The following is a 21,422-nucleotide window of genomic DNA, read 5'->3' as shown; positions in this document are numbered from 1 at the left end:
CAGGTGGGGAGGAAATTTTTGTAATGAAGCTCAAATCAAGTTTATTTTCTTCTAAAAGAAAGTGCAGTGAGCTAGACTGTTCTAAGCGCATCAACAGCAAAATTAATTAAAATTAAAAATTCTCTTCCTGTTTGCCTGGTGGTTGGGCACACAGAGAGCTTGGGCAGAGTCACTTCGTTTAATACAGCAGTGGAAGTAACTCAGTGATTCTAGATGGACTTGACAGGCAAAACTGGGAATTCAGTTCCAAGCAGCAACAGGTGTAAATCTAAAGGCAGTGGATTGTTTCAGGGCACTGGTTGGCACAACTGTGATTGTCAGGTGTGCAAAGAACTGCTGCAGGCAGACCCCTTTTGTCTTTTTGAGGGGGAGGAAATGCAGAGCCCTCATTTGATTTGTTGCTTACGTTTCCACAGATAAAAACTCCAGTAACCTCATACCTGGTCCAAGCAAGGAGGACCAAGCAAAGAATAATAGGTTGATGCCTCAACATTTTGGATAGTAACAGACACCTGTGATTACTGTGTAAATACAATACAATAGCTGTCCATCATGTTTATGATGTGTCCAGCTATCTACTAAAACTAAGAGTCTTTGATGCTGTCTGTGGGAACACGCTTTTATACTTTCTTGCTGTCTTCTTTTTTCTTTTTCAATTTCAGTTTTCCACTATTTTGACATCATTACAATAAGGTTGTCCAAAATTATTTCATTATTGCAACTAATTCATTCTCTTTGCTGACATGCATAATAAGAAGCATTTTTGGTGCAAAGTCTGCTACATTTTATTGACACTGGAAACATAATTAAGCAGAGAATTATAAAGAAATATCGATTATTCCCTCCTCAGTGGGTTACATTTTCTCTGTAAAATGCAGTCTTGCTCCTTAGTGTGCTTTTCCTAAGAGTGAGGAAAAAGCTATGAATTGCTATTTAGACATTCAGAGTCTGAGCCTGCTGAAGGAAAAGTCTTTTCACAGATAAGCTTTAAATTTCATACTTTTTTTTATTATTTTTTTTAATCAAGGGAGTTTTCTGTAACAGCAGTTCCTGGTTTCCAATAGCAGTTTTCAAGGTTGTTTTTTTTCTGTGAATTATCTTTGAAACATAAAGTGTTGATTTATTGCCAGTCCCAGAAAGAAAATTCTGTAGCAAGTAAAATTGATTTGTAGTATGGGATAACATATGAAGCAGATACATAATATTATGCTTCACTTAGGGATTATCTGTGGAAACTTTGTCATCAAATGTGAGTTCTCACTGTTACAGTTAGTTTTTAAGTGCCTCATTAGTGTTGTATGGTCTTAGCATTTAACAGGATATAATTTTGAAGTTGCTAATTAAATTGAAAAGGAAAACGTTTTCTCACATCTCCAATTTTCAGTTCTAATCATAAGACATATTGATGGGATACTGCAAACTTTTTTTTCCCCTCTGTATAAAGCAATCAGCCTTGTATATGAAAACAAATATATTTTTTGAGTTTCGAGAAACTTTGTAGGAAATATCTTTTTGAAAATATCCCCCCTGGTTATTTTTTTGAAGAACACAAATAATGTATATACATGTGTTATATAACACCTGCCCCGCCTTCCACTCCCCCCCGCAAAAAAAAGAGCAGAAAAGGGGCATGCCAAAGCACATCATGAAGACACAAATGAAGAGATGAGTCCTCTGCTGTGCCCTTGCATTGTGGAATATTAGTGCTGCATTCAGGGAGTGCCCTTCCAGCCCAGCAAGCACAGCATCCTCATGGAGAGTCTTCTTCCTCTGCCCTCCAACCCTGTGCAGGGAGCTGGCAGGTCTCTTACTGACTCTTGCAGTTTGAAGACCTATTGCTCAGGGATCAAAAAGATGACACAGTTTGTTCACCTGAAAGTGAATAAACAGTGAGTGCAGCTGTGGAGAAACAAGGATATTTTTCTCCTACCTAATACTACTGCCATAGCTTCTCTGTGTGTCTTCTGTTCTACAAGCTTATGATTCTTCTCATCCCTACACATCCTATTTACAGCACTTCTCTCTCTCTCTTTCTCCCACCTTGTCTCTCAGTTACATAATAGAGAAATCTCCTGTGTTTTTCCTAATGGTTGGTAACACATCAAACTTCAGATCCTTACCTTTTTCTCTCCCCTTGAAAGGCCTCTTTGCTAGTGTTTGCTGTGGCTCCCTCTTGTATACTGGAGACTGGAGTGCCAGGAATTCTTAGTAATATGTGTTAAATAGGCTTCCAGCTTTGATGAGACAGCCACAGAGCTGAGATGTCTGTATGTCCTTTTCTTTAACAGAGATAAGAATACTGTAACTCACTGTGGAAGATTACTGTTGAGAGAAAAAAATGTATGTGACAATAATTTAAAATTAAGACCAATTGAATCAGTCTGTTTAATATCCTTAGGACTGCTAAATATTTCAGCAAAGCTTGAGTTCTCAAAACCACCTAGTAGGTGTTATCAGCCAACAGATTGGATTTTGGATATAACTTCCTATCTACTGATGGATCTTGCTAGGTATTTTTGAAGTCTGGCTGTGAATAAAATTTTTGAAGCCGTTAAGTGTAAAAGCACCCTGAAGGAATAAAACTGTTTTCTTCAAGGGATTTAGTTTCTCTCTATGCTATTTTTATTTTTATTTTGGTAGTAGTAGTAAGAGTAGTAAACAGTTAAGAAATGCTGACTGACAAAGGCCTGGTTGGGAATCACATCATATGTCAGGTGACACAGGGTATTGCTGAAGAGTCTTCTACTGATGTTTGCCACACAGTCCTGAGGCAGGGATGCTGCAGCCTCTTAGTGCAGCTGAGAGGCTCCAAGAGCAAGGCTGTCACAGACACAAGGCAGCTAAGGGTGTCGGTCACTGAAATGCTCAGCACTCAATCTCCTGCTCAGTTCAGTGGAATTGGAAAGTGTTTTGCTCCTAGAAAAGAAAACAACAGAGCCTAAGCATATAAGTAGAAAGTGACACCTTAATAATGTTAATGTTTCAGCATTTTTTTCTTAAAAATTATTATTCTGAATATTACACCACCACTTTGATTTAAAAAAAATGCACAGCTTTATCAGTGGTTTCATGAGACTAGGTATTCCCTTTGTGTTTTGACATGCACAGAAACGTAACTCCTAAATTTGTCCTAAACCAGGACAAATAAGAAAGCATGAAATAGAATGGGAAGTGTTAGGGAGTGAAAAGTATGCAATGAGAGGAAGTTTCAGAGTAACCTCTTCTAAAACAGAAGATGCATTCATGATTGTTTTTAATAGAAACTTTATTTCCTGTATGTGCTTTAAAATCCAGAGAAGAAGCTTTAGTCGAGCTGGTTCAGTCATAACATTCCTTAATGTCAGAATTCTCTGCCACAACCTTTCACTGCTCCTGCAAATGCATTTATCTGACTTCTACCGTAAAATCTGGTTTGAATTTACTGAGGCCCAGAGGGGGGGGGGATGAGGTGTTAACTCAAAACATTGACACAAGTGCATTCTGCAACATGCTTAGGAACTTGCAAACTATCCTTGTCTTTGTAGGTATAATGGAATTAAATGTTTCTAGTCATCCCAAGGTCTTTAAATTTTTAATTTCTCATTTGATTTATTTCAGCTGAGTTGGGAGAGTGTGAGCACCCTGAGCACACACCAGAGCTCGTGTCTGAATTCAGGTTTGCACCAAACCAGACGGAAGCAATGGAATTTGACATTTTTCAGAAATGGAAAGAGTGCAGGTAGAGTACCCATGTGGTAGTTGGGTCACTAGCAACAGGTTTTCTTCTCTTCCAAAGTCAAATCCTTTCAAAAGGCATGAAATGAGGATTATGTCTGTGAGTGGAGAAGTATTGTAAAAAGGCTTTGAGCACTCCCCTTCCCTAGAAATGTAGTAATTTAGGGAAGGTTGTTGGGGTGAGTTTTAATTTTTTATTGTTTTTTTCTTTAGATTATTTTGTAATAATTTAAGGTGCCAAATCTTTTTCCTGTTTATGTTAGAAATAACTCTCCTCTTTCTCTCTTTCTTTCATTCAAATATAAACTTTTTTCAGGGTGGTAGCAAACTCATTTTCCTGTCTTTTGTTTATAAATATGGTACATTTCAGTGATGCTTTCTTACCTGAACTTTCATCCTTGTTGGGAGTTTTAGACCTTTTTGCATTTTCAGTCCTCTGTTTTATTTTCATTTGGAGGGAAGAGGGTATAAACATAAGCTAAGCTTGAAATACCATTTAGATTCATTAAGATTGAAGACACAAAGACAAGTGTTAGGGGAGTGAATTTGAAAGCATTTAAAGCAGTCAAAAATTTTTTACCATGAAGTTTGAATTTTATGTTCATAGGGGAAAGAGCCCGGCGCAGGCTGAATTGTGCTACTTGAACAAAGCTAAATGGCTAGAAATGTATGGTGTAGACATGCATGTAGTTAAGGTAAGATCTGTGTGGTGGTTTATTTTATCAGTGTGAGGTCTGTGCTCTGGTATAGGTCAGTCCCTGAAGAGTGTCCTTATTAGGGTCTGGGTTGTCCTGTGGGCCATGGTCCCTCAGAAGTAATTCCCACCTTCAGCACTTCTCCCAGGGGTGTTTCTCTCTGCTCCCACAGTATCCCTTTCCACATGCCTTTTCCTGTGTCCCTCAATTTCTTCCTGTTATGTCCCTTTCCCCTAGCAGGAACTGCCTGCCCTTAAATAGGTGAGGTGAGGTGTGGGCTCCACTGGATAGACAGTTGTGTTGGTGTGGGTCCATCTCCACGCATCTCAGAGTCACTTTGAGCAGCATATGGCCTCCTCCCACAAAGGGTACCCTGCAGCCTCCTGTTGCCAAAATATGCCACTTTGCACCCAATACAGATGCATGTTCTTCTGCTCTGTAATGTTAAAAAAATATGGCAGCCTAAAATATAGGTTTAAGACCTATGGATTTTGCAATAGTACTGTTTTAAGATTTACACTACTCATGGCAGATTGATTATTTATTCTGTACTTGCTTGCAGGGGAGAGATGGCTGTGAATATGCTCTTGGACTGACACCAACAGGCATATTGATCTTTGAAGGAGCCAACAAAATAGGCTTATTCTTTTGGTAATATGCTTTTGTGTTACATTCCTTTTTGTTAAAATGCTGAAGTCTTTCTCCTTTGCATAATGGGATCTTGATTGTATTTCATAATTTTTAATTTGATCTACAAAGTCTAAAATCTGAAGGTAGATTTGTCTGGTTAGAAGTGCCACTCTCAAATGTGAACTAGTTGTTGAAATAAAATTTGTTTAATATTCTTCTAATTCTGTTCTTTTTGATTCTTGCGTTTAGGCCTAAAATCACAAAAATGGACTTTAAAAAGAGCAAACTAACACTTGTGGTTGTAGAAGATGACGAACAGGTAACTTCTTTCCCTTACTTGGGCCTGATCCAACAAAGTGTGGTGTGTGCTCAGGCTGGTAAGAACACAAGGGAGGCTCAGCACACTGTTGGCCCAGGCTGTGTTTCTCCTACCAAGGACAATAACTAATATCATGCATGCCAACTTCCAAAGCTTTTGTTTCTGCATTTAGGGCAGAGAGCAAGAGCACACATTTGTTTTCCGGTTAGACAGTGCCAAAACGTGCAAACATTTGTGGAAGTGTGCGGTGGAGCACCACGCTTTCTTCAGATTGCGAGCCCCAGCAAATAGTAAATCTAGTAGATCCGACTTCATAAGGCTGGGATCACGCTTCAGATTCAGGTATTTAGTGAAGTAACAGCAATATATTTATCTTTATTCAAAGGAGCAGGTACAGCTTCCCCGCAGAAGGCAGTAGTTTACTTTGTTCATTTCTGTATTTTAAGTGGAAGGACAGAATATCAAGCCACACACGGGACGAGATTACGCAGAACTAGTACATTTGAAAGAAGGCCCAGCAAGAGATACCCTTCTCGGAGGCATTCTACTTATAAGGGTGAGTGTTCTTACCCATCTGTTCACTGAATCAATCATGCAAGTGCCTTGTTAAATCCTATAAATGTGGCATTACAATCATGCTATCTGTACCACATTATAAAAGGAAAAATACGTCAGATCACATAAAAAAAATCAGGATGTGCACGGGGGGGTTTTTTGCCAGAGTTCGTTGTTTTCATCTTCTGTTTTTAATCTCTATCTACAATTAATTCTTCCACCCCCATCTATGGAGGAGGTACCTATGGTTTCTTTTGTTGCTCTGCTGAGGAGGAAAGAAAAGTTGCAAAAGAAAACCCACTAAGGGAAAGCATGTAATGTTTTTTTTAAGAGTTGTTCATATCGTGTGGGGTGGAGCAATGTCCAAAAGCCTCACTGACTTGCTTATCTAGCCAGACAATTTTAGGGTTACTGGGCAGTCTCATTGTGCAGTCTCATGCAGTTGTTGTGACTTTCCTGACTGTAGTGACATGTTTTTCACCTATCCAGACACTGACCTTAACTGGCTTGCACTGGGAATTGGAATGTGCTGAATTTAAATGGAATGACAAGGAATTGATTTCCCTTATGGTTTTGTAATTTGTCTGTAAAAACTTGAGCTTTTGTTCCATGTAGAAATGCCTAGGAAGGAGCACTGCAAGATAACCCTCTCCAAATTCCGTATTACTTGTGCCTGCAGGTATAGTTACTGTACAGAGCAGGGTGAGGTGACATTCCCTTAGAATGTCTTTGTGCTCATTTGCATTCCCAGAATATAAACCACAGCTCCATGAACAGCCCTTATGGTATTATGGGGACATTTTTAGGTCTCATTTACAATGGGGGTAGAAAGGGTAACAAGCATGCAGGCTCTCTAGAGGCTGTAACTCTTTCTCCTGCTTCCTTCCTTAGTACATGGACGGAGGTTATTTATCTGAAATGCAAATATAATAAACCTGTGAGACATGAGAGTCAACTATATAGAGCTGGTTATTTTATAAGTGGAAGAATGAATTCTTTACATTTTATTCTTGCCATAATAGGATCTGACAGACCTGCAGGTTGTGCCTTGAGTCTCAGTGCTTCTGTACTTGTGTGTGTGAGACAGAGGGAGAAGAGAGAAAGTGTGACTTATGCTTAATTATGTTCTCTGTCCACTGCAGTCAGTCAGAACTTCTTCAAACCCAAGTGATATCCTCCTAGAGAGCTCAACAGCATGTTTGTTAAGTTAATGCTGAAACACTCTGTAGGTTATCATCTTTCATGCATCTTTTGGCCATTAAGACCTGTACCTAAATGCAGCCCACAAGGGTTGGGTTCTCTCCTAGCTCTCTCACTTTTGAGGCTTCTGCAGTGTGTCATTAACTTCCCACATATGGCAGTCAGTTGGATTTCTACTTTATCACTGAGAAGTTTTTCAGTTCTCTTGAAACACACACAGTAATGAAAAAGGTGTGATACACCCCAGTTACTTGGCTGCCACCTTCACCATTCTTTCCAGCCTGTCCAAAGCACAAGCCAAGACCTTGTTACTCAGGATTACTCAGTGTCTCCCAGGATTCCTGTCTCATGGGCTATTTTGGCTACCATTGTACCCTGTAAAAAGACACAGGCCATTACCAGCTTTGTGAATACTTCGGTTTCTATAAGATAGTGAAAATTTCTGCAAGGGGTAGTTTCTGATTTCCAAGGGACATGATGGCATTGACATGGTACACAGTGAGGTGAGGGAAAAAAGTGTTCTGGTTGTGCAGAACATACTCTTCCAAAAGTCCTGTTGTGGAATTTGGGAAGGATATGCTTCTCTGCTGTCATTTCTAAAGGGCTTTCACTCTTGCAGACCAGAGGGAGATTTGTGTCTGCCTCATGCTTTATGATGTCACACAGGATTGCTAGAAAGCAGAGGGCTGCACTTGAAACTCAGACACTTCTGTGCAAATATGTCTGTATAAGGATTCACTTTAGCCATAACGTAACAGTCTAACAACAGCGTGGCTGATATTTCACTTGTCTTAAGGTTTTGTTTGTTTCTTTTTAAGCAAACAATCCTGTGAAAGCAGCACAACTGTGGTAAGTGACTGCCTAAGTTCTCTCTACCTCTCAGTTGCTGTTCTTGGGCTAAAAGGATTCTGAAGACATTAGCTGCATTAGGATTAGTAGAAACGATTCTATGGTGTGGGATGAATTGCTTTGGCATGTCTCATTATGCATCCCCAGATTCTTCTTGAGGTCTGCCTGCTTTCATTGTTTAATCTATATTTTAAAATTATTTTTATATATGAAATCAGACTAAAGTAAAACATACTTCTTTTTTGCTCACTGCTCTTATGCTAGCTTATCAAGCTTAATTTGTTCATGTTTTTTTAAATGTAAAGCAAAGAAAACCATTTTACACCCCTCCTTCACATGTTAACTGTTATGGTGTGTATCTTGAATAAAACAATGATGTCCTTAGGATTGTGAATTTTACTTCTCTGTCATACTTCCCTGAACTAAAAGACATTATGATGTAGATGTATTAATTACATACAAGCCATTTTTTTTTCCCTCTTAGTGCTAAAAATACTCCTGAAGTCCATAACTACCAGGTAAGAGCATACCAGTTGGAGAGGAAAATATTGTCATTTTCATATTTTGTGGTAAATATTTTTGCTCTTTATAATTTGTACAGCTGTTTACTCCCCTTTCATTATTCTGGGATGAGATTTTTCTGATGTGTCAGAAATAAGTGGCCCTGCATTGGGTTTAAGGAGAAAGTGGAGGGACTCTCTTCTCCTCTGTGTTTGTGAATGCTCTGCAAGCTGAGTACACTCAATTTGCCATCTTCTTTCCCTTCCCTTTACTTTCTGTGAAAGTTAAATCCTTTGGGACTGTGAATATGATGGGCCCCAGGAGACTGCTCTATGAGCAAGCTTTTGTCTAGAGCAGCTTCTCACAGTGGATGATTGTGACAATTTCAAAGTTGCAATTACCTTCCTCATCACAGCACTTACAGAGTTGCTGGTCAAATGCTTGTTGGGTTTTTTTTATATGTACTCCAGGGAAAACATTACCTGGTTTTGTCTGTGCTACTGACAGTCAGTGAACAGGTACTGAGAAAAAGCAAGCTTCCAAACTCTGTATGTGCATGAGAACTTAGTCTTAACACTTTTATTAAAACTCTCACCAGTGATCTTGTTTTACTGTTTCTCTTCAAGATCCTGTGGATATGAGAAGGAAGTGCTGTCACTAAAGATAGGTGACCTTCTGAAGCCTGCTCTTATAACAGTAACCTTTATTATTCCTCCACCTTTGATCAAGTTGATGCTTTTTTGATGTGCTTCTTACAAGAAGCACTAGATGTGCCAGGTTGTCTGTCAAACAGGAGAGCAATTTTCTTTGCTTTTTCTCATGGGTGTGTGTCCTAATGAGCAGACTCATCACCAAGAGGCTTCATGGGTGTGCTCAGTGGCGTGGGAGAAGGTCTGAAGCATTAGGATTTGTAGGGTTCACCAGGAATGTATTCCTCATGACCCCAGGAGAATAAAAGTTGAAAGTTAATAGGGAGCTTTTATATGATTTCATTAACTAGGTTCAACCTTTCCATTTGCAGCCACAGTATCATCCTAATATACATCCTGCTCAGCCACACTGGCATCCACACACACCTGTGAATGTAAGGTAAGCAATCTTCCCTTTGGGAAAAAAATATGATTACTTCTTTCTTTATGTTATTCGGTATGAAGTTTTGGTGGCTGTATTGGGCAGTTCTCTGCACATGAAAAGCAAACAGAAGTTAGAAGTATGGACTGTGGAGACGTATTAAATAACTTCTAAGTTATGCTTTGGAATATGATTTTTTTTTTCCTAATTGATTTCTAATTCAAAATAGAATGTTGGTGATTTCCTGTAGGGAATATGCTGGATAGGGAGCTGCTTTGTTGCTTAATTGCAAATTGATCAGTATTTGTTTGCATTTAATTTCCTAAGACAGAGAAGAAACTCATTTTAGTGTAAAGTTCAGTTATTAAGAATTATATTCTTGCAGTGGAGCATTGTTTTCATCTTTTGCAGAAATGTATAGGGCAAAATGACAAGTGCATGCAACAATTTATCAAGAACTTTACAGATAATGAGTTAAATTTTAGCACTGAGTTCTTGAGAACTGTTTCACAAAAATACTCCTGTGTGTGCTGTTGTGCTATCTTCTCGCATACTTTTTTGTTTGTAGCTAGTGATGAGAGACATGGAGTGAAAAGAAATTTTGGAAGAAATTCAGTCCATTTGCAACCCGCTTGGTGGAATGCATGACAAGGGCATGCACCTGCTAGTGGATAGATGTCTATATGTGTACACATAATAAAAACCAGCCACTTTTCTTATCCTAATCAAAAGTAACCTTTTTAGATGACTCAGTTTTTTAGACAAATAATTACTGTCTTCAGTGAAAAATCCAATACCTTTATCTTTGTTTCTCCTTATCTAAGGAGATATTCTTACATCTTTATAGTCTTACATCACAATAGGTAGACTTTGGTTTTAATATGGGCAGGCTCTGGGGATGAGGCTGAGCTTATTAAAATGAATGAAAAGACAATTTGGTGTGAGTTTGAGTCTGAGAATGCAGGAAAAAGGCAAGTATGCTATTAGAAATACTAGACAGAGAGGCAGACAGGCAGTGTCATCTCAAAATTCCTAGCACACAGCAGTAAAGCAGATACTTAATTTATGTTAGAAGCAGGAGGCTTCAAGTTGTGTAATGAACTTTGCCTGTATTTCAGGCTTGGGAGTCTTCCTGGTTTTAAGGTTTCTTTATCCAGTTTATTATAAGCACTTTAAAATGTACAATTTCACATTATGAAAGAGTGGTTGCCAAGAGACCCTAATGATTTTATAAATCATTTGAGGTTTTGCTGAAATTTTTCTAAAGATTTCATCACTTACAATACCAGTCCGTGACATTTTAAAGCCAAATAGTTCACCCTGGAGCAGAGTGATATTGAAATAAGCACAATAATGTATTGTAGTGTGTATAGACAACCTCCCCCTTCAGCCCCTCGACTGCCTGGGCAAGGACTAAGGTCAGTGAAAAATGAACAATGGCTTTTTTTTATAGCAGGGGTTGTAAGGCTAAAAAAAAAACCAACCCAAACTTAAAAGCTAAGTCATAGAAGCTTGGTAGAAAAGGTGCTCAAAACTTTTGTCCCATTACGGTAGAAGCATTTAAATGTTCAGTTAAAGTGGAAGTTTCAAGTTATTCTAACTTGGATTCAAAGTGAAAGAATTGGACATTTAAGATCTTGGATAGCTTGATTCGAAAAAGCTTATTCCATTCAACTGTGAACTTGAGATCACAACTACAGATGCATAAAATTCTTTCTGCTAGGCATGAAAGTCTGGAATGGGCATAGGCTGAAATTAAGAGACTGTGTAATATGTTTTATATATGGAGCTTTTGTTGAATAATTTGTGAAATAGTATGTGGAAGTGTGTTTCAGTTTTCTTAGTAAAATTCTTTCACTGAAATTGTTTGCAGATTCTTTCAGTGGATTTGTTTGCAGTTGGCTTAATATTTAACCATCTGGAAAAAAAAATCCAATTAACAGCTTTCATTATATAACTTTAGAATATATATTTTTTTAAAAAAGGTAAAATTTAAACATTGCCTGTGTTTGTGCTACTAAAAAACTTACCAGAATCATAGAATGTCTTGGGTTGGAAGAGACCTTAAAGATCATCTGGTTCCAACCCCCTGCCATGGCCAGGGACACCTTCCACTAGAGCAGGTGGCCCAAAGCCCCATCCAACCTGGCTTTGAACACTTCCAGGGATGGAGCATCCACAGCTTCTCTGTGCAACCTGTTTCAGTGCCTCACCACCCTCACAGAAAAGAATTTCTTCCGTATATATAATAATTGCAGCTTCAATTTGGTAATAAGGTAATGTTAAATGTTGTGGTTTCCTACATAGTGTTCAAAATTGTTGTTTTATTTATCCCCCACTCCGCTGCAATGATTCAGGGGACACTAGGAATGGTTGAAGTTAGTATCTCTAAGCAGCAATAATTAATGAAAAAGTAAGGAAAAAGATTTTTCCTTGTAGTACTTTTGCAAGTCTCGGAGAATTACCTGTACTAACTGTAGACTGGGGGTGTTCTTAAGAAAATGCAACTCTGTAAATTACAGGCTGCTTTAGTGTTAATTAGCTGCACCCATGCCAAAAGAATGGCAACAACTACAGAAGAGCAATTTTCATTCATAATAGGATTGCCTTTCTTAACCCTTTGCACTTTAAGGATGTACTTTCATGAGCTCAGCATTTTGCATGATACGTTTTATTTTACTTGTTTGTTACACAAATTTAATTTTCCTGTAGCCTCCTTCTCCTTCCCCACCACCCCTTTGGAATTCCGGAGCGTAGATGCACTATGCTTGTCTATAATATGGCAGACAGAGAGGGTTTGTAATGTTTGAGCTCTGACTGAAAGCCTTTTCAAATCAGCTGAAAGATTCTCAGTTGCTTCAGCAGCTTCAGCATCAGACCTATAGATAGGTCTGTCCCCATCTCCTTCCCGTGCCGTAGCTCCATGTGCATGCTTAGCACTTGCGGGATGAGCTCATGTTACTGTGTAGCGCTCTTAAGTTGACTTCCATTCTTCACTAACCAATAACTGTGCAAATGGTGCAGGCCACCCTATCATGATGACAGGCCCTATTGGAAACCCCCCACAAGTGGAGAGGACAGCAATTTACGGTATATCCAGGAACAGAACCAGAAGAATTTAGGAGGAGTCCAAAGCATGGTGTACCAAGATAAACTCATGACGACTCTCTGAAAAAGAGCCATCTTCATTTCACCTGCCATCTTAGACATCATTGCATTCCATGGTCCTTGTCTGTCTGCAGTATGTTCAAAGTGTATTGTGCATAAAGTGTGTGTTTTTGTATGTACATCCATCCTTGTTTAGTGTTTGTGGACATTCTTGGGAAAAGTGTTTTCCATATCTTTGTTAAAAAAAAAATATTGAAAAACATTTTTTGAATTCTGATAAGAATTTTCAGTGCCTCGAGACCAGAAATATTGCTGGGGGTTTTCATTCTACCCTGGTTTCAAATCTGTGACCCTCTGCCTGCTGTTGAAGATCAGACACTTGTGCCTTAGTTATTTTTATTACCTTGTTTCTTTTGAGTCAAATTAATAGATGAAGAGTGAGAACCTTGTTTTTTAGTTGGCATACAAATAGGAGATTGGAGGGAGGAAAAAACAGAATTCATACTGGCAATCAAATTGGTTTGTGGATCACCAACAAAGGGAGCCTACTGAGGCAGTCCTAGGTTTGGATGTCATTTGTTTCTAATTTTTGTGTTCTGCAGAAGAAAATAGACATGCTTACCTAACTTTGAAAACAAGTATAGGGAAAAAAACACTAATAAATTTCACAGAGTCCCTGATTTTTTTTTTTTACTTACTAATTATGTTGATGGCATTCCCCAAAACCATACCTGCTGCTATAAAGGCAAGAATTCTAAAAATTAATCCTTGCTGAAAGGGTGCTGCTGCCGTCTTATTTTTAATGTGATTATGGAAGTGAACATTATTATTACATGAAGCTACCTACTGATAACTTTTCTCTGACTGAATTCAAAAACACAACATATGATCAGTACCTTAAAAAATGAGGACATTCCAGTGGAATAGCTCTATTTTTTTAAAGTTAGACATTTGTGAAGTTGAATGTATATTTTACAGACCTAGGACTTTGAATTGGACTGGCTGGTATTTTGATCGCTTGCAGACTTTTTTGTTATCTTTAAACCAAAAATCACAGTGCCATCTTCACTTGTGCTTTTGTTTTAGTTAGGCCTTACATCTGTGGTCTCTGAAGTTGTTGGAATGAATGAATCTTCATTTGGGATGTTTTCAAAATGAAGTAGTTTTTAACTTGATTTTGATAAATACATGTTTATAAATGGCTATAAAGAATTTTTTCAGAGCAAATTTGATAGTTTATAACTTTTTTGTGAAATACATTTGTTTACAAATGCTATCTTTTATTATTTGTTTTGATCTTTCCTGTATGTGCTAAGTACAAATAAAAAATGTCAATCTTGTTGATCTGGTTATGATGCGTTATTTATTTTTGAAAGCTTTTGGGGGAGGGTGAGTAGATATGCTTGAACCTGATTTCCCCTGTAGTTACTAATGCTGTAGTGGATCGATATTTCCAGTACAATCTGTAGAGAGGGGAAAACAATAAAGCAATTGTGCACTGAGATGTGAAAATACCAGAGTAAGCCTAAGATGTGTAGTCACAGAGGCTGACTTTGCTTTCCCCAGACTAGGTTTCCTCTATTTCAGCAGCATTTTATTTAAGAAAGAAAGAAAGAAAAACTTCGTTGGAGCCACTGGAACAAACGTCTAGTTTAGCTGCTGCTCTGAAAGCACTCTGGAGGAGGGTTTTTTGAATACTCACATTAAAGTGTGGGACAATGATGCTTTATTATTTACACACGTACATTCATAATACAGTGTCATTCTTGTCATATAACTTTGTCAGCTTCCATGTGGTTTGTTGCCAGTGTTCCACCTCATCCTGTGTTGTTATGTGTGGTTTGGTTTGTTGCTGAAGGTGCACTGAAGGAGGGATCCATTCCCTGACAGACTGCAAGAAAAGACAACACAAGGCCCAGCTGGTCCTGTAAGTGTTAAAAAGCCTCAGGCACACTGATGAAGAACCTGTGGGTCTTGTGTGTTCTGCAGTTTGTGTGTGTCGCCTCGAGGGAAGCACTTGTCATTCTGCTTCTCTGGAGAAGAAGCCCACACATTCTGCACTCCTTTTTCACTTGTTCAGCCCTCATCCTCCCTGCTGTCTGTAGAAATCGGAACCAGCCAAGTTATGGAGCGAGCAGCTGGGTAAGAAGAGATCTGTCCTTCCTTCCTCTAGACATAGCTGACTTCCTGTAGCAAATGGGCTAGGATGCAGTTGGGAAAAGGGAGCATATCTGCCTGTTTCCTCTGACCCCAGTTCTGCTCTCACCTGTGAAGCTTAGACCTCCTGAACAAAGGTGGATATGGGTGGTATCTGTCTGAACAGGATAGTATAAAAGAGTTGCTTTAAATATTAAAAAGCACATTGGTGGTTTTTTTTTCCTAAAATTAGCAGTCGTAACTCACAACAGTTAGTTTTATAAGTAATAGAAGTCTTGTGATGTTGGGATTACAGTTTTTTGTTTGAAGCAAAACAAAACACTGCAGCTGAAACCAGATCACATGTAGAGAGGGGAGAGAGAAGAAAAGTCAAGTCTGGAAAATGGTCAAGACTGTTGTTAAACACAGCAGCAATTTTTATTTAAAATATTGAGAAAGCTCTGTCAGAGAAAATCAATGCTACATCCTAAATTTGTGCTGCTACAGGAATATTCTGGTATTTTATAGGCACAAACTCAATATAGGAACTTGATGGCCCTGGTATGTGAGTGTTTATACACTGAATGACTGAATTACTTTACCTAGAAGTTCTTCATGAGGAAATGCTGCACAGTTTTTATCTAAGAGCATGTTACTCAGTCATTCTGAATCAACATATTTTAAATGTGTTCTAGATATACACAGGGAAGTTTTTTTTATTTTTAAAAGCCGTGAAATTTGCTTACAGGAGGTAACACCTTAATCCCAATGAAACATGTTCTCAGGGGTACCCACTGAACTACATGTGCAAGCTTTCTCCATCCTGTTCTGAAGTGTGTTGTGTGAAACCTTCTTTTTACAAGTCCAGCATACACTTAGAAACTTCTGTAATCTGATTACAGGTGATAAACACTATCATTGCATCAACTTGGTGGGGGGGATGGAGGGGAAGTCTGAGTATAGTGATAGGCTTTGGAGAATTTACACTGATCTGAAGTCCAACATGGAATAGCTTCTTCCATGTGCTGGAGAATTAATTGCTACAGCTTGGCTGAGGGTATCTTTTGATCATCTCTCTGCACACCTTCCTCCTGTGCTTAATAAAGCTGGAAATCAGGTCTTCCCTAGAAGGCTCAGGCCTGGCTCTACACTGCGTATTTGGATTTGCAGGGGGATTACCTTTGCCTTGTAATGACTGTAATCCCATGTCCTGTCCCCCAGGAACTGCTGGGGGAATTGAAAAGCTGGTGACACTGTGACACCATGTCTGAAATACATCGCTTTTCAGCCCCAGCCAGGACCTGGCATGCAAACTAATGACTAATATTGAACACTGAAATATGATACCTGAAATACAATACTGAAAGTGTTGTCACTTTGAATATATTGTTTTAGTGTGGGCTTTTCTTCAAACTTTCATTTTCAGCTATTTTTTCTCTAGTTGATGTGAGTCACAGGCAAAGTGAACAAAGGGATCAGGTTTTATAATGCATTTCTAAAGCTGGCAGTCAGGGGTTTGCATACTTAAAGGAAAGAATTAAGTCTTTCTGGACCATGTTATCATTGAACCCAGGTACAAACTGACCAAGAGGAGGATGTTTTTTCACATTGTGGATGGCAACAAAGCATATATTATGGCCTAGTAAAATGTGATTTTCTATTCCTCTGGATGAGGGCTGCAGAAGATGTCTCTTCTGTAATAGAAAGAGTGTTGGAGTTTGCAAGTAATTTTTAAAATGCAACTTAAAGTGCTTGGGAACATCAAAGATGGCAGGAGAAAATGAAACTGAGTATATCACCTGCTTCTCAGGCATCAAAGTTGGTGAGATGAGGCTCTTTGAGAGAGAAGACGATTCAGCACTGCAATCATCTCTTTGCAGGGGAGGAATATTTTCAGTTTGTGTATCAAGCAGGCAGGCTTCTTCGACCTACCTCAAAGGAGAGAAGTTTTGATGCACATCCATCTAACCTGACACTGCAGATCTCTGGAATGACTGTTGACAATGAGTGGTCTATTACTCTACAACAGAGAACCAAGGAAAACAGACTTCTAGCAGTAATGCTGTCCTTGCAGCATTGCTAATGGCAGCTAAAGAGACTGCTGGTGCCAGAGCTGCTACAGACCAGCATTAATGGACATAAATTAGGAAATGTATTTTTTAATTGATCTCAGACTCTCTTGTTGTTCTTTGAAGGGGCACTGATCCACCAGGACCCTGGCTTCTTCTGTTAAGACCAAAATTTTGTGTGCTAGCCATGCAACCTTGAAGTCCAGCTTAAACTAACACTCTGCACCCTAACCAAACTTTTGCTACAATGTGAGGATGGAGATTTTGAACTGTTTCAGAATAAATAGAAGGTTTTTCCTACATTCCAGTCAAACTGCAAATTCTTGGAAAAAAATCACAGTGTTCTTATGCTGCTCCCAAGTTTTAGTGTCAAAGAGCCTGCGGGAAAATCAGCCTGTCTTCCTCAGCAGGAAAATAGAAGGATGTAGCTTTTGGAAAAAAAGATCCTAGTCAAATCAGATCAGAATAAACATATAGAGAGGTGGGCCACACTTTTCTGTCTATTTCCTGCAGTACATGGCAAAGCAGTGTGTGGCAATCATGAAGACATTGTTCAGCTTTCCTTGTTTTGTGCCTGCTGTTGTACCTTGAAGTGACTGGCCAAAGAGTTTCCCTTCCTCAGTATATGTGCTGTTGCCCTTGTTGCCACTGGATCACCAAAGGAAACCACAACAAACAAAGAAAAACAACAAAAAAACTCCCAACAGATAATTCAGTTGGAGTTCTTCCATTGATACGAATCATTTCCAGTAATAAAGCTGCAGAGTAAATGCTGTTCTCAAGCACTAACGACTCTTTCATGACTGTACTTTAAAGCAAAACAACTTAGTTTCACAGAGCTGATTTCATGTGTGTTAATCTGAATTTTATTGTAAAGTTCATGGGTCAGGCCTCCCTGTGTGCTGTTCACTGCAGATATGAGTATCTTGCTACAGAAAGTACAAGGAGGTCTGTAATAACTTGCATATTGCTTTAAATTTATGCATGTAATATACTTTCAGTTTTGAACAGGAAGAAGAGATTAAAAAAAAACCCCAACACTTTATCTTCTTTCTAGCTTTTTTTAAAGATGATATTTTCCCCTTCAGTTAGAATCTTGGCAGACTTGGCACACAGATTGGTGGAGATAAGAAGTTCCACCACCCTACCCCAATGTTACTTCACTGGTTTGCATTTTTTTGTGTAACTGCTTTCTAATGACTGTGGGATACTCCTTTGAGTTTGGTGGCACCTTATCTTCTATGATCTGTTGCCTGTATCTCTTCAGAAGAAATCTAGTTTCTCACTAGCAGAAGAAGCATTCATGATGACTCCCTTAATCATCATGCCCTCTCAGAACTGAGGAATCTGCCAATTTAAAATTAAGATAAATGTTCAGCTGTGGCTATGGGAACCAGTGGAAGTGCCCCTAGGGTTCTGTTTTCAAATTGCCACCACAATAATATTTCCACTATGAATGTACTATCTTTGTAATGTGCTTGGGCTTTTTTTCTTTTCCATTTTCATCTTTATTTTCCTCTTTCCTTTCCTCTTCCTTTTCCTTTCATAGCATTAATAGTATGACCTTTATCAAACAGCAAAATCTGCAGCTCATCGTACGAAAGATGATGTTTTGGATTACACAAGAACAGATGTTTCATAGAGGAACAGTTTGGAAAACCTCTAGTTCCTGGCTTACCAATGTCTCATGTTGATGGATTAAAAAAACCCCACTATTTCTTTTTTATTTTTAATTGAGGCAATGAAAAACATCTTCTGCTTTCTGAGCCACAATGAAAATGAAAGAATTAGCCACACCTAATTAGAAGTAGGAAGTACTGATCTAATGCAATTAAACTCTGGATAAGAAGCTAATTATTTATAAGTTACTTTTTCCTCGCTAAACCCATAGCACACTGTGGTGGAGTTATAATCAAAGTAGCTTACCTGCCATTACCAATTCCTGCAATTTTGTCTTCCTTAGAAAAGTAGAAATACAAATCATTAATGAATCTCCAGTGCTCTCTGAATTGTGTAATTGCATAGTAATGATCTCAGTACCTAAACAGATGACAGAGGGGCTGTTCCTTTTCATCTCCAGGGTCCAAGGCCCTGAATATTAAGGCCTTGCTGGCAAGCAGCAGAGCAGCATCATGGTGCCTCCGAGACCAGTCTTTCTCATCAGTAGGAATATAGGAGTCAAACAGGAAGGAAGAGCTCAGGAAAAAAATGGGTCAGGTAAACAAAAAGCTCAAGTAGGGGGTTTAAGAGAAGAGGACGTTTACAGTGTGATGTGCAAAAGAAAGGAACTAGAAAATGGAAAGCAGCGGATTCTGCTGGAAAGTCTGAGAATGGGGAAGAAGAATGAAAGTGGCAAGGGACCTTTGTGATTTCAGCATCTATGTCTTCAGGACCTAGGGTTCTCTGAATCAGTAGCAAGGCTAATTTGAAGCAAAATTTAAGGAACATGAATGTAAAATTGGATGCTGCTTCTGTATCAAAATTTTGAACCCAGGAGGCCTTTGTTTGTTATTACTCATTTTCAGTTTCGATGGTTGCATTTAATGGGTCTCATTCTCAATTTCTGACTTAAAAAACAACTGTGAAAATGGCTTTAAAGATAAAATGAACAGTTTCCTTCTGTAAGTTAGATGAGTTGCCGAAGTACTGAAGTGAGAACCTGCCCAGAGTTAGGGCAGAGGTTGCAAGTATGTAATTAAGAGAGGCCTTGCTGTGCTGAGTGATTGATTTTGTAATTTTACCTGTTAATACTGTCTTTTAAAAAGAGAAAAAATCTATAACCTAAAAAGAAGTAACTTGTGTGGCAATTGAGTAGGTTGTGTTCACGCTGGACTTTAAAGTTATGGCAAATTATGGAAAATTCACAAGACAACATATTTTTTGTAAAGCATTAGCAGAATTCAAAATCATTTAGAAACATAAAAATTACACACTTTGGTTAATTTCTTTTAAAACAAGTTTTTTCCCAAGGAATTTCTGCTTAGTAAGGATGGAGACAGAAAGGAGATTTTGTAAGATGGGAGCATATTGTTAAGGGAAGCCAAATCCAGTGGATTGGCTTTAATGCTAAAGGGATTACACTTTTCTAATCTGCTAGATGCAAGGCTGCAGTAGTTCCTGGCTTCACAGCCTGGGATGAGAGGCTGAGCATTCATTCCAGAGATGTAAATGCTCAGCAAGCACCCACTCAGCCAGCCTTGCTGAGGAGCAGAAGAGGTGAAGGGCAGCACCTTGAGCAGCACCTGCATATACAAATAGCAGTCACAAATGTGGGGCAGCACAGAGAGCTCCGTCCTCGATGCATACACCTCCACAGAAAATAGAACTACAGTTGAGAAGATGCCCTGGACTGGTGATCCGAGCTGGACCAGCCAAGCTGACTGACCAGCAGCTTGCTTGCATGGAGCTGGTCACTTTTCTCACCTTTCTCTTGTGCATCCTAAATGAAATTCATCCTGCACATGAATTCACCTCTTTCCTTTCTCATCTCCTCACGGTTATCTCTGCTTTTTCCTTGCATTGCTCCTGGTTTTGCTAAGTCTGTACTCAAATATCTCAAGGCTACCACAGTACTTTGGACCTTACACAGAGTTACTGATACTGTTTCCTAGACAGTGCTGGCCTTGTGAAGTTGTTCTTACCCAAGAGACTCTGATACTCTCCCTTCAAAGATCTGTGGCGTTTGGCCATTGCTCATGTATCCCTAGCATAAGTACCTGTGAATTCCAGCAATCCTTCTGGGCATGCTCTATAACATTTTTGGCTGTTTCTGCCTTCATCTTTTATGTCCAGCAACTTCTGTTGCATCCTGTGATTTCTTGTGTTCTCCTCTTAGCTAAGCCTCAGGCCTGTGCCTGCTTCTCTCTGCATCTTTTGGCAGCAATGTGATACTGAGCGCAGTAGAGATGGGACAGGGATGTACTTAGCTCACAGGACCTGAGTTATTTAATTGAGTTAAGTGGTGGAAAAAGCTGCACCATGGCTAGCAATCTGAGATCAGCTGCAGGCTACTTCAGAGGCCACAGTTCCTTGCTTGGCTTTGCTCCTGTTTTAATCTGAGCTAGTTTGCTTGGATTAGACACCCCAAGTTTTTTTATTTCCTAAAGACAAGAATACATTGCCTCTGTCTGAAAGGGGAAGGTAGTAGACTTGAGGAAGGATTTTGTTGGTCTTAGAAAATTTTATGTCTGCTTTTCAGAGTTTTCTCATCTACAAGGACATCTGGGACAATGAATTTTTTTTGACAGGTGATTAAATATCATTAGCTATTGTTAGTGTTAATTAAAAGCATTTGTAAATGAAGAAGAGCAAGCTTAGTTCCCCAGTGGGCATATTTTGCATGACAGTTTTGCAAGACAGTATTTTTTTAATGATCTTTATGCAGATGAGGTAAAATCTATGAGGACAGTGTCTTTATCAAGTCAAGATTTGTTCCTTGGTATTTTATTAGAACATGCTTTGCTGCAGGCTTTATCCTTCTTGTCGAGAATTCCAGATTAGTCTTGCTTCAAAACTTAGTTCAGCATCTTGTATCCTACAGCAGGCTTCCATCACCATTTATTAATATATTTTCCC

The 21,422-nt window shown here is 38.9% G+C and overlaps 1 protein-coding gene across 2 annotated transcripts in view; it reads left to right on the top strand.

The window, feature by feature from the left end:
• The window catches only part of EPB41L4B (erythrocyte membrane protein band 4.1 like 4B), a 169,214-nt gene that overhangs the window by 68,653 nt on the left and 79,139 nt on the right, over positions 1 to 21,422 (top strand). The window contains exons 7-16 of one of the 2 annotated variants that reach the window (XM_066327144.1): positions 3,598 to 3,718; positions 4,322 to 4,409; positions 4,972 to 5,060; positions 5,289 to 5,358; positions 5,531 to 5,700; positions 5,805 to 5,914; positions 7,932 to 7,962; positions 8,447 to 8,480; positions 9,485 to 9,552; positions 12,559 to 13,984. In XM_066327144.1, coding sequence (XP_066183241.1) covers positions 3,598 to 3,718; positions 4,322 to 4,409; positions 4,972 to 5,060; positions 5,289 to 5,358; positions 5,531 to 5,700; positions 5,805 to 5,914; positions 7,932 to 7,962; positions 8,447 to 8,480; positions 9,485 to 9,552; positions 12,559 to 12,706 — 929 coding nt within the window. In that variant the 3' untranslated portion in view covers positions 12,707 to 13,984. Of the gene's footprint in view, positions 1 to 3,597; positions 3,719 to 4,321; positions 4,410 to 4,971; positions 5,061 to 5,288; positions 5,359 to 5,530; positions 5,701 to 5,804; positions 5,915 to 7,931; positions 7,963 to 8,446; positions 8,481 to 9,484; positions 9,553 to 12,558; positions 13,985 to 21,422 lie in introns of those variants that run through there. The other variant, XM_066327134.1, reaches the window with a different exon arrangement.

This window comes from Sylvia atricapilla, chromosome 1 (genome assembly GCF_009819655.1).
Source record: "Sylvia atricapilla isolate bSylAtr1 chromosome 1, bSylAtr1.pri, whole genome shotgun sequence".
Classification (NCBI taxonomy): domain Eukaryota; kingdom Metazoa; phylum Chordata; class Aves; order Passeriformes; family Sylviidae; genus Sylvia; species Sylvia atricapilla.
The sequence above is the reverse complement of the archived record's forward strand: the minus strand, read 5'-3'. Positions and strand labels throughout refer to the sequence as shown.